Source organism: Pseudoliparis swirei, chromosome 5, assembly GCF_029220125.1.
Source record: "Pseudoliparis swirei isolate HS2019 ecotype Mariana Trench chromosome 5, NWPU_hadal_v1, whole genome shotgun sequence".
NCBI lineage: Eukaryota > Metazoa > Chordata > Actinopteri > Perciformes > Liparidae > Pseudoliparis > Pseudoliparis swirei.
Window position 1 is genome coordinate 7,050,165 of NC_079392.1, and position 12,021 is coordinate 7,062,185.

At 45.7% G+C, this 12,021-nt stretch overlaps 1 protein-coding gene across 2 annotated transcripts; it reads left to right on the top strand.

Moving 5' to 3' along the window:
• The first annotated feature begins 84 nt into the window (after window positions 1–84).
• On the top strand, window positions 85–11,912 carry ephx4 (epoxide hydrolase 4). 2 transcript variants are annotated; one of them, XM_056415380.1, is made up of 7 exons: window positions 85–710; window positions 5,033–5,118; window positions 6,125–6,282; window positions 8,472–8,600; window positions 8,983–9,086; window positions 9,831–9,979; window positions 10,971–11,912. In XM_056415380.1, exons 1-7 carry the CDS (start codon window positions 468–470, stop codon window positions 11,209–11,211), a joined length of 1,110 nt encoding a protein of 369 aa, XP_056271355.1. In that variant the 5' UTR covers window positions 85–467; the 3' UTR covers window positions 11,212–11,912. The 2 variants fall into 2 exon arrangements, with proteins under 2 accessions (XP_056271355.1, XP_056271354.1); XM_056415379.1 differs by lacking the exon at window positions 85–710 and adding an exon at window positions 3,132–3,735.
• The last annotated feature ends 109 nt before the right edge of the window (window positions 11,913–12,021 follow it).

Consider the following 12,021-nt stretch of genomic DNA (forward strand, 5'->3'; position numbering starts at 1 on the left):
AAATACGTCATAACGGGGAACAACGAGCACGTGCACGCTCGTCTTTTGTTGCCATAGCAGTAGCGCGAAGCCCCCGGTGCTTTGTTAGCTTCTTCTCTTTCCCTCCAGACGCCACCGAGCGGCTCGTCGTCGCCCGTTTTCGGACTTCATCTCGTAGCGTCAACAACGCCGCCTCCCGCTGAACGACCGCCGCCGCCGCTGTCGCGCCGCCGCGCCGCCGCTCTCAACGCGCAAGCGTGAAAAGTGACGCGGTGGCTCTCGCAGCCGCCCCATTCAACCGCGTTGGCTCGGGATCCTCCCTTCAGCCAGTGCGCGTGCGAGCTGTAACCACACAGCGGCTGCGTTTTTAAAAGACACCGCGAGGACGAGCGATTAACAAGCCAATCAATAGGTAACTTGATCCGGGTTGATTTTGTTGTGCCCTTCTTTTTCTTTCTTTCTTGTTTTTACTCTGCGGCAATGTAAAGATGGCGAGAGTGCTACACAACTTGCTGTTATTTCTGATCCGACTTGCGCTGAAGATCCGAGTGTTGGGCTACTGGTCCCTGATCTACGGCTACTGTGCTCTCTGCACCACCGCGGCCCTGCTGAAACTTTGCTGGAACATCGTCTTGAGGCCGACGGCCACCTTCCACTGGGCGATCCGTGAAACTCCCCCGGCGTGTCTCAGTGACACGTCCTTGGGAACACACTGTTATGTTCGGATCAAGGTAAGACGCGCACGCGTGCACTTGGTCCAGATCCCTGTAAGGTGTATAATCTTTTTTTTTTTTAAAGCCCATTGTGTGTGTGTGTGTGTGTGTGTGTCTTGCATGTGAAATGCTGCAACACACTGCCCGTCGTGTCGCAGTCGTGCGGAGACAATCAGGCCGGATCTTTGAGCAAATCACGAGGCGTCTGTTTATTTTTTTCAGACGTTTGTTGTTGTTGTTATTTGTGTTGTTGTTGTTGTTGACGCTGCGCTCAGATGGTGCTGAAAGAACAGGTCCTCCGCGTCACGTCTCCAGCATGCGGCGGTGCTGCGAGCCACGAGAACAACCTTTATGTGTTCACGGTTATGTGATCACACACACACACACACACACACACACACACACACACACACAAAACCAGTTGTCATAGTAAAGAAGCAATTAAATTCAGTGCATCTAAATGTACAGGGGTGTTGCTATAGTTTGTAAGTATACCCAAAAGTACCCCCTCTTCATTTGTTGTTATGTTGGCCCGTATTATTGGATTATTGAGATGTTGATATTAAGCATTTAAATGCTGGTCCATGAGCTCATTTTAATTACTGTAAACTGTTAATAACAGTACATGATGTGTGATAAGCTCCGTATCTTACGTGAAATACATTACTGCAGCTGTTGGATATATGTAATGCAGCCATGAGTGCAATAGATGGTGCAAAGTAGAAGAACAAAGTAGCAGACAATGGTAATGTACAAGGACTAAAAAGGTACAGTAGGCTCGAGTTGATGCATTAAGTCACATGCTTCTGTCTTATATGATCCATAACTTTAGCTCTAAACCAAAGCTTCCTTCAGAGCACCACTTCCCGTTTGATCTTTCTGATGGGACACGATGCAGATAAAACTAAAACAGAGATGACTTTGAGAAAGTTGACTCAAAGATTCATGCTTCTTTGAAGATATGCGCGTGGCTAAAGTAAAAACATAAAGAAGCAGACTAATAAAAACAGGAATAAAGAAGAAGAAAAAAAGCGTGTGCGATGCGTTCCAAGATAGATCGCGTCTCCAGTGTCCGTGAAGCTGGACTAAAATCCTCTCTCCTCCTTCTTCCCGCTCCTTCCTCTTCCTCCTCCTCCCTCTTCCTCCCACCTCCTCCTCCTTGCGTTGATTGTTGTTTGTCATGTCCAAATGTTGCACCTTCCACCAAAAAAAATTCCTCGTTTGTTTGTGAAAACATTCATTCTTTGGCAATAAACCTGTTTCTGATTCTGATTCTGATTCTGAGCCGAAGAGTTTTTGTTTGGGGTAAATTGACGGCCGGCGTTTATGAGATTGGAGTGAGACAAGGTGAACATGCGATGTGGTGATCTTCGCAATAAAACATCTTTGATGGGACACGTCGAAGGAACAGAGTCATGGAACAGAGTCATGGAACAGAATTATGGAACAGGCTCATCGAACAGAATTATGGAACAGGCTCAAAGCTCAGCAGAGCACACAAGTAGGCTCCAAAAAAATAGGAAATTGGTTCATGAACGACTTTAACCATATTATATATAATGATAATGTAAAGTTGTTATTACCATTCTTAGGGCCCGATCACTGAATTATTCAGAGGACCTTTTTTTCTTTAAATGTTTGTTATTATTATTTAGATTTGCGGTCAGAACAATCAAAAGACCGTAGTTCTAAAAGCTTTGAGGTGTCATCAAACAACGTGGTGTGGAGCACCCCCCCCCCCCCATTGTCACCCTTTTCACCCCTCATGAGTTTGCAGGTATGTAAATTGGTAATCGATTGTGTAAATTACAGGGGTCATATGTTTTAACCCCAGCTGTTCACCTGGCAAGTCTCCCCCTTTAATATATGCACGCGCTGCCCGTCACATGACGGCCACCTGCTAATTAAGATCGCCTATAGCAACCGCTTAACCCTTGTGTTGCCTTAGGGTCATTTTGACCCGAATCAATATTACACCCTCCCCCCGCCTTAGGATTAATTTGACCCCATTCAATGTTTAATGTCGGTGTTCTTTCGGTAGTCAACAAACAAACATAAAGTGCCTCACACTTAAACTTGGAAAACAATATTAATTCTAATAATTTTCTGGAGGTTTTAATTGCTGGCATCAAATTGAACCCAAAGGGTAAAATATGTTAGTAAATATAAAGGTAACAGGAGGGTGAAACATTGAATCGGGTCAAAATGACCCAAAGGCGGGGGGAGGGTGTAATATTGATTCGGGTCAAAATGACCCTAAGGCAACACAAGGGTTAAGCGGCTTAACGAACCAGAAAGGTTCGGCGAACACAGTTGAAACCCCCGGGAAATACGTCATAACGGGGAACAACGAGCACGTGCACGTGCACGCTCGTCTTTTGTTGCCATAGCAGTAGCGCGAAGCCCCCGGTGCTTTGTTAGCTTCTTCTCTTTCCCTCCAGACGCCACCGAGCGGCTCGTCGTCGCCCGTTTTCGGACTTCATCTCGTAGCGTCAACAACGCCGCCTCCCGCTGAACGACCGCCGCCGCCGCTGTCGCGCCGCCGCGCCGCCGCTCTCAACGCGCAAGCGTGAAAAGTGACGCGGTGGCTCTCGCAGCCGCCCCATTCAACCGCGTTGGCTCGGGATCCTCCCTTCAGCCAGTGCGCGTGCGAGCTGTAACCACACAGCGGCTGCGTTTTTAAAAGACACCGCGAGGACGAGCGATTAACAAGCCAATCAATAGGTAACTTGATCCGGGTTGATTTTGTTGTGCCCTTCTTTTTCTTTCTTTCTTGTTTTTACTCTGCGGCAATGTAAAGATGGCGAGAGTGCTACACAACTTGCTGTTATTTCTGATCCGACTTGCGCTGAAGATCCGAGTGTTGGGCTACTGGTCCCTGATCTACGGCTACTGTGCTCTCTGCACCACCGCGGCCCTGCTGAAACTTTGCTGGAACATCGTCTTGAGGCCGACGGCCACCTTCCACTGGGCGATCCGTGAAACTCCCCCGGCGTGTCTCAGTGACACATCCTTGGGAACACACTGTTATGTTCGGATCAAGGTAAGACGCGCACGCGTGCACTTGGTCCAGGTCCCTGTAAGGTGTATAATCTTTTTTTTTTTTAAAGCCCATTGTGTGTGTGTGTGTGTGTGTGTGTGTCTTGCATGTGAAATGCTGCAACACACTGCCCGCCGTGTCGCAGTCGTGCGGAGACAATCAGGCCGGATCTTTGAGCAAATCACGAGGCGTCTGTTTATTTTTTTCAGACGTTTGTTGTTGTTGTTATTTGTGTTGTTGTTGTTGACGCTGCGCTCAGATTGTGCTGAAAGAACAGGTCCTCCGCGTCACGTCTCCAGCATGCGGCGGTGCTGCGAGCCACGAGAACAACCTTTATGTGTTCACGGTTATGTGATCACACACACACACACACACACACACACACAAAACCAGTTGTCATAGTAAAGAAGCAATTAAATTCAGTGCATCTAAATGTACAGGGGTGTTGCTATAGTTTGTAAGTATACCCAAAAGTACCCCCTCTTCATTTGTTGTTATGTTGGCCCGTATTATTGGATTATTGAGATGTTGATATTAAGCATTTAAATGCTGGTCCATGAGCTCATTTTAATTACTGTAAACTGTTAATAACAGTACATGATGTGTGATAAGCTCCGTATCTTACGTGAAATACATTACTGCAGCTGTTGGATATATGTAATGCAGCCATGAGTGCAATAGATGGTGCAAAGTAGAAGAACAAAGTAGCAGACAATGGTAATGTACAAGGACTAAAAAGGTACAGTAGGCTCGAGTTGATGCATTAAGTCACATGCTTCTGTCTTATATGATCCATAACTTTAGCTCTAAACCAAAGCTTCCTTCAGAGCACCACTTCCCGTTTGATCTTTCTGATGGGACACGATGCAGATAAAACTAAAACAGAGATGACTTTGAGAAAGTTGACTCAAAGATTCATGCTTCTTTGAAGATATGCGCGTGGCTAAAGTAAAAACATAAAGAAGCAGACTAATAAAAACAGGAATAAAGAAGAAGAAAAAAAGCGTGTGCGATGCGTTCCAAGATAGATCGCGTCTCCAGTGTCCGAGAAGCTGGACTAAAAATGTTATGAAATTGTCTGGGGAAGTCCAATAATCATAAGTATGCGATATCACAAGGCTATGCCGGTTATTTTCCTAAACTTCCTCTATTGTTTTCCTGATAATTACACGATTACTCTCCATGCAGCTTCCCTCAGTACTAGTAATTGTAAAAGGCCAACTTGTCTCCTGCTGTGCAAGTGATGGATAAGTCATGTGCCCTGATGTGTGTTTTCTTCTTATCTTCTTCTCCCCTCCAGGAGTCTGGCCTCAGGTTCCACTATGTTGCTGCTGGAGAGAGAGGAAAGCCACTCATGCTGTTCTTGCACGGCTTCCCGGAGTTCTGGTAGGTCTAAAAAATGTCCCCTTTGACTATTTGGGAATTCTCTACATTTCTGCAGCCTTTGCACGCCAGCGGAAAAAAAAGGGAGATCCAAAGCGTTCGAGATCCCTTCCTCCTGATATGAAATGGAAGAGAGAGAGAGAGAGTAGATGGTCCAGAGGGCCTCTCCTATCGGGGCCAAAGAGGTTGTCAAGAGCTTTAAGTCCGTCCATATAATATAAGATGAGAGCTGCTGACAGGACAGGGATTCATTAACGGATGAGGGGAGCTTCTTTCTGCTTCACTTCCCCTATATAGTGTGTGTATGTGTATTATCATCCCTGTGAATATATATATATGTGTGTGTGTGTGTATATATATTATTATGAATATATATATATGTGTGTGTGTATATATATATATATTTATTATTGTGAATATATATATATTTATTATTGTGAATATATATATATGTGTGTGTGTATATATATATATATATATATATACTCTTCACAGGGATGACGTGCTGAAGAGTGATGCAATCGGGGTGAACTCTTATGACTCTTTATGAAAAGAAAAAAGTGCTAATTCCTGCTCAGAAAATGAAGAGAGTGTGTGCGTGTGACAGAGGGGTGCCGAGGGGCTTATTCTGCTATAAACCTCATCTATTGTATTCTGAGATCTGAGGGTTCAGTGCTGGGGTCTTAAACTGACTCATCAGAATCACAGGCAGGGCCTCAGCATCCTGGGAGGAGGAGGAGGAGGAGGTATTAGAAAAATAAAACCCCCCTGATGATGTCATCGGGGTTATCGTGGGTGTGGAATGAATAAATGAAAGACACTGTTGACTTTCATCATGGGGAATGTATGAACCAATGTTTTTGGGTGTTTGACGCTATAGAACTACAAGTCAGGATATCGCCACTTCTGCTGTATCGATTTTTTTTGTCAATTAAAAATATTTTCTTGCAAGTAATCCAAATGAATAAATAAATCTGCAATCCACTGCGTGTGTTTTGTTTACTCGCAGGTTCTCCTGGCGCTACCAGCTGCGCGAGTTCAAGAGTGAGTTCCGCGTGGTGGCCGTCGACATGCGCGGCTACGGGGAGTCCGACCTGCCGCTCTCCACCGAAAGTTACCGCTTCGACAACCTGGTCACCGACGTTAAGGACATCGTGGAATACTTAGGTGAGAGAACGCGGAGAACAAGTTGGCGATCTCCAAAATACTCCAAGGAGGCAGTGTCTTGAATTTAACAAAATTAACTCGTCATCAGTCGTGGCTCATTGTGAGTGAACGAGGCACATTGTGCAGACACACTGGCGGGAAGCTACAGAGCCCGAGCAGCAGCAAAATGTATTAGACACCAAGAAAGAAAGCTAATAAAACATCAATATCAGTTAAGTCGGCTATATTTAGAATATTTTCATCCTTTCACCTGCTGCCAGACAACCCCTCAGGGAACTGGAGCTGTTCTCTCTCTCTCTGCTCTCTTCGGAGCCTCCAGAGGCCCTTGACAAAAAAACGTCATTTTACAGGTCTACCGCTGCCTCCATAGGGTTGATTGTTTTCGTGTTATTCAATTCAATTCAGTTCATTTGAATAGCCCAATTTCACAAATTACAAATTAGTCTCGGAGTGCTTTACAATCTGTACACATAGACATCCCTGCCCCAAAACCTCGCATCGGATCAGGAAAAACTCAAATAACCCTTCAGGGGGGAAAAAAGGGAAGAAACCTTCAGGAGAGCAACAATTATTACACAATTGATTCATCGATCTTCAAGTCTCTGGTTTGAAACGCAAGGTAAAACACACCGTTTCTGTCAAAGGAGTCTCGTGGCTTTGAAGCGAGCATACAAGCAAACCGCTGCATGTTCAAACATCGTACATGGTGCATGACATCAAGCAATGTATAAGCATGTATTTGAAGTTGCGTTGGTGTTTACTCAGATGTTCATGTGTTTGGTGCTGGGCTGGGTTTTTAGCTGTTTTTTCCCCCCTGGCTGTCGCATCTGTAAACTGTAAAATTTATTTGGTTTATGAAAAAATGCACAAAAACAACAAGCTGAAAGGCTCTATAAAGCTGAGTGGAACTGCAGAGACTGTCACGGTGGGATTAGGGTGTACCCAAATGCACAACTCAGGAGACAATGATGGAAATGAAGATCCTTTACTGAGAGCGTCGTCAGGAACGGAACAGACAGAATAATCAAACACACTGTGGAACGCTTGAGGGCTTGGTCAGAAAACACAAGACAATCTGGCAGAGGGCAAGTGAGGGAACTTTAGTAGACAGGCACTAATGAAGGAATGGGCAACAGGTGAGATGGGCATGAAGACCAGGTGAAGGTAATGAGGGACTAACGAGGGCGTGATCAGAGGCAGGTGAAGGGAGTTGGACTGACGAGATGGGAAGCAGGATCTGGAATGACATGATAGTTAGTGAGACAGGATGAAAACAACTAATACAATAAGGAAGGTGTGGAGCTAAACTGTTACAGAGACGGGTGATGCTTCTCTACTATCCCTACGAGCCACGCCGTTCAGCTCATTACACACAGTCAAGGGTTTTAATAAAAATATTGGCTCGTTCCGCTTTAAATAATTCCACGGCAGTCTGCGTTTGGCAGTTTTCAACCGAGCGAAAGTCCGGCCCAGAAGAGCCACAACGACGTGTAAATATTCTCAAGCAGCACATTACTGATTCAATATTTACACTCTCTGAGAAAGTGCTTTTGAGAGAGGTCTAGTATCGTTAATGTTTTGAAGCTCCTCGTATTGTTCTCGCTGTCTAAAGCTAATTTCTGAACATCAATAATGCATATTGCTGCCAATGGTTCACTCAATGTTCATTTAAGGGGAAGTGGGAGACTCCCATTGATCGCCTGCTGGTCTCTGATCTGTGATTGGACTTCAGGGGGCAATTTGAACACCACAGAGCCCACATAGTCCACGCCCCAGTCGGCCAATCAGAAGATTGACCTTCCGCCGTTCATGGCAAGTAGCGTTGCCCTTTTCCTCGCCACAAACGGCCCTTTCCAAAAGTGTTTTTCTGGACTTGGCTTGTACGACGATCTTTTTTTAAAGAGCACGTGCCGTTGTGATTCATACCGGCGGCTGTAAAAGGTACAAGAGGATTAGTTTGCAGTCGTTGGAACAATAATGTGATCAGAATCCGTCAGACTGATGCCCTGACCTTGATCTGCATTTGGCGTGACTGCATGAAATGCATCCATTTGATGGGTGTAAATGTCCTCTGAGGGAGGAAGCCGGCCATAAAGAAGTGAGAACGGTCTTGTTTTTCCAGGCCCTGACGTGCCTTAATATCCGTCTGCTAGACGATAACAGTTGATCTGTTTTGCTTCGCTTCACAGGGTACAACAGATGTTGCCTGGTTGGCCACGACTGGGGTGGCACCATAGCGTGGCTGTTCGCCATTCACTACCCAGAGATGGTGACCAAACTCATCGTCCTGAACAGCCCCCATCCGTCCGTGTTCACAGGTGAGTTTTTTGACTCCAATGCACCCCCCAGACAGCAGATTATTTATGTTGCGAAAGAGTTGTATTCATCCTAATTAGAGAGTCTCAGGTTTGGCTTTTGTATTATTCCTGTGTTATTATTATGATTATGATTCATTAGTAAATATCATTACTCCAATTGCTCGTCTGCGTCCATCTGGCAAATCCTTCCCTGCCTGAAGGGGAAGTTGATGAGAGGCTAATTATAAGAGGCTAATGGGAAGCTGGGACAGCTGGTTGAACTCAAATTTAAAAAATGTCGTTGGGAGCTACCGCGCCCGCGACCTCCGCAGCCAGGGGAGGCGCAGGCCTCGAGTTTAACCCGCGAACAAACAGCTGAACTTCTCTCCTCTTTCTCCTCCAGATTACGCTCTGCGTCACCCGAGTCAGCTGCTGAAATCCAGCCACTTCTTCTTCTTCCAGCTTCCCCGCTTCCCGGAGCTCATGCTCTCCATCAATGATTTCAAGGTGGTGTGTGTGTGTGTGTGTGTGTGTGTGTGTGTGTGTGTGTGTGTGTGTGTGTGTGTGTGTGTGTGTGTGTGTGTGTGTGTGTGTGTGTGTGTGTGTGTTTCAGTGCATGTGGTGGTTGGACTAAACAAAAGGATGCATGTACAATTATAGATTTGGCCCAAATGCAGTAATGTTATTCTCAGTATTGAAACATAAGTATCCATGTTGTTAGCATGTGCACAATTTATGTTTTTGTAATTTTTATTTTGTGTTTAAAAAACAAACACATTTTGGACCAAGTGCTTATTTGCTTTCATGCCGAGAGTGAGAGGATACGACCACATGACATGATGAAGGTCAATTGACACCACTCTCACATCTCTTTATGCTGAGCTTAGCTTATTTTAGCATAAAGCTTAGCTTAGCAGAATGACCTGGAACACGGGCCAATAAACACGTTATATCTCGTATATTGGCCTTTTTTAAACTTCATTCCAACTTCAAGAGTGAAGTTGAATTTATATATTTGCTTGTAATATGCACTATGGGATAATGTTGGTTCATGTCTGTGTTTGGAGTTTTCAGAAGTAGAATGATGTCATGATGACGTGTAAGTCAGAGTGCCAGAGCGGCGCCCCCGAAGGTCACGAGGACCGATTTCCCTCCGCTGAGGAACTCTCCTGACTCTGACTCTTCAATGTTTTCTCGGTCGGACGGTACCAGTCGCATGAATTCACCCCGGTGCTTTCCGTCTGCCTCTAGGCTCTGAAGGCCCTGTTCACCAGCCGCAACACCGGCATCGGAAGGAAAGGCCGGTGGCTCACGTCGGAGGACATGGAGGCCTACCTGTATGCACTGTCCCAGCCGGGAGCTCTGACCGGAGCCCTCAACTACTACAGGAACGTCTTCAGGTGAGAGACTCTTCACCCGCCAACGGGCCGAGCCCGGCGAAGGCCTTTTGACGTTCCAGTCTTTGCTGCGGACGTTTACATTTACACCCATTGACACGCACTCGCCTTCATCTGTACGTGCGAGGCTGGGCTGGCTGGCTCGGAGTGATACGCCACACAGCGGATCAAAGGAAAAAGAATATCAGCGCATGTATTTCTGACACGTGAAGTGCACATTGCACGCCATCTGCTCCCTTCTCGAGCAATGAGTGATCTCAGAATAGCGGTTGTGTGCCGATGTAAAACAGATTTCAATGACTCGTGCCCAATTAGTCCGCAAAAGCAACGCATTCTGTACCTATAAGCGTCAGGGACACAAATACGTGAACACATGGCATCAGCCAACCATGCATTTTTATGTAGCTCCACTTCAGCTTCGTGACTTTCGGGGAGACGCATTCAAGCTCTGCAGGTGTTTCCAGACTCGTTGCTAATCATATTAACAACGGCCCTGTTCGATTCAAGTGTCCCAGGAAGTCATGACAGTGAGCCAGCATGAACAATCCTGTGACCCTGTGTGAAAACATGTCTTCCTAAATTGTAGATATTAACCTTTTTAACCCTTGTGTTGCCTTAGGGTCATTTTGACCCGATTCAATGTTTCACCCTCCTGTTACCTTTATATTTACTAACATATTTTACCCTTTGGGTTCAATTTGACGCCAGCAATTAAAACCTCCAGAAAATTATTAGAATTAATATTGTTTTCCAAGTTTAAGTGTGAGGCACTTTATGTTTGTTTGTTGACTACCGAAAGAACACCGACATTAAACATTGAATGGGGTCAAATTAATCCTAAGGCGGGGGGAGGGTGTAATATTGATTCGGGTCAAAATGACCCTAAGGCAACACAAGGGTTAAAGATGAATTTTCCCTTTTAAAATCTATCATGAAAAATAACCTTTTGGTCTTCCCCCCCACACACACACACACCCTTTTTCCCTCTCCTTAGCTCCCTCCCCCTGAGCCAGAATCATGTCCGGTCTCCCGTGCTGCTGCTGTGGGGCGAGGAGGATGCCTTCTTGGAGCAGGAAATGGCCGAGGCATGCCGCCTGTACATCCGGAATCATTTCCGTCTCAACATCATTTCCGGGGCGAGCCACTGGCTGCAGCAGGACCAGCCCGACATTGTGAACACCCTCATATGGACCTTCCTCAAGGAGGGAGAGGGACGCAAAAGCCACAGGAACTAAATCCACAGCGAGGCCTCCTCCAGCCCACCCCCCCCTCCCCCCACCACCACCACCACTCACCACGCTTGCCACACCCGGAAAGCCTGGAATATGCCGGCGACGTAGTGAAAATGCAATCCTACTTAAAATCGTTCACAATTCAAATATCCCTTTGGTCAATAAAGGAAAAGAATCAAAGCACACGTCACTGGAGATGACACATGAGCAGCATATGGGTGACACATTTAGTCCAGATGTTTCTTTTGCACATGACGCCCGCCTTAAAGTTCGTCAGTTACAGCATCTCAAAATGTGTGGCAAACAAATCTCCTTGTGTCTTGTATTGTATGGTGCCTTTTTTTAACTTTAACTTTTTGTGTTGTAAAGATGTCCTGAGAGATTGTTGTACTTGTGCGTTTCACCGGGTCGCTCCACTCTCCTTAGGGCCCGCAGTCCGTTGGGTAGCTGTGACTCTCCGTGTCCCTTTGATCAGGTTGTGTTGTCTGAGGAAGTTCTTTTATTTTGGATACTTTTTTGTTGTTGTTGCTCAGATACTCAAATGTAGAGAATGTCGTTATCTGGATCTTCCGGTATAGAAATGTGGCTGTCTATTGTACTCTTTTTGTATCTATTCCTGCACACACTGCATTTTGAAAATTCACTGAGCCAAGTCTACACTATTTGATTTTTTAATGAATAAACTAAGTGTCTATCTGTTGGGACCACACGGCTCTTTATTTGAGGGGATGATAACAGTGGTGCGTTTCAAGCTGTGCGGCGTGCCCTTTTGACCTCTGTGTGTTACTGTCACTCCCAGATTTTACACAGAGG

What these genes read in the sequence shown, in the direction of transcription:
- ephx4 (XM_056415380.1), top strand. Translation starts at nt 468, where the DNA reads ATGGCGAGAGTGCTACACAACTTGCTGTTATTTCTGATCCGACTTGCG. An exon ending in GGACATCGTGGAATACTTAG is followed by an intron (nt 6,283 to 8,471) that starts GTGAGAGAACGC and finishes TTCGCTTCACAG; the next exon opens with GGTACAACAGATGTTGCCTG. An exon ending in TCTCCATCAATGATTTCAAG is followed by an intron (nt 9,087 to 9,830) that starts GTGGTGTGTGTG and finishes GTCTGCCTCTAG; the next exon opens with GCTCTGAAGGCCCTGTTCAC.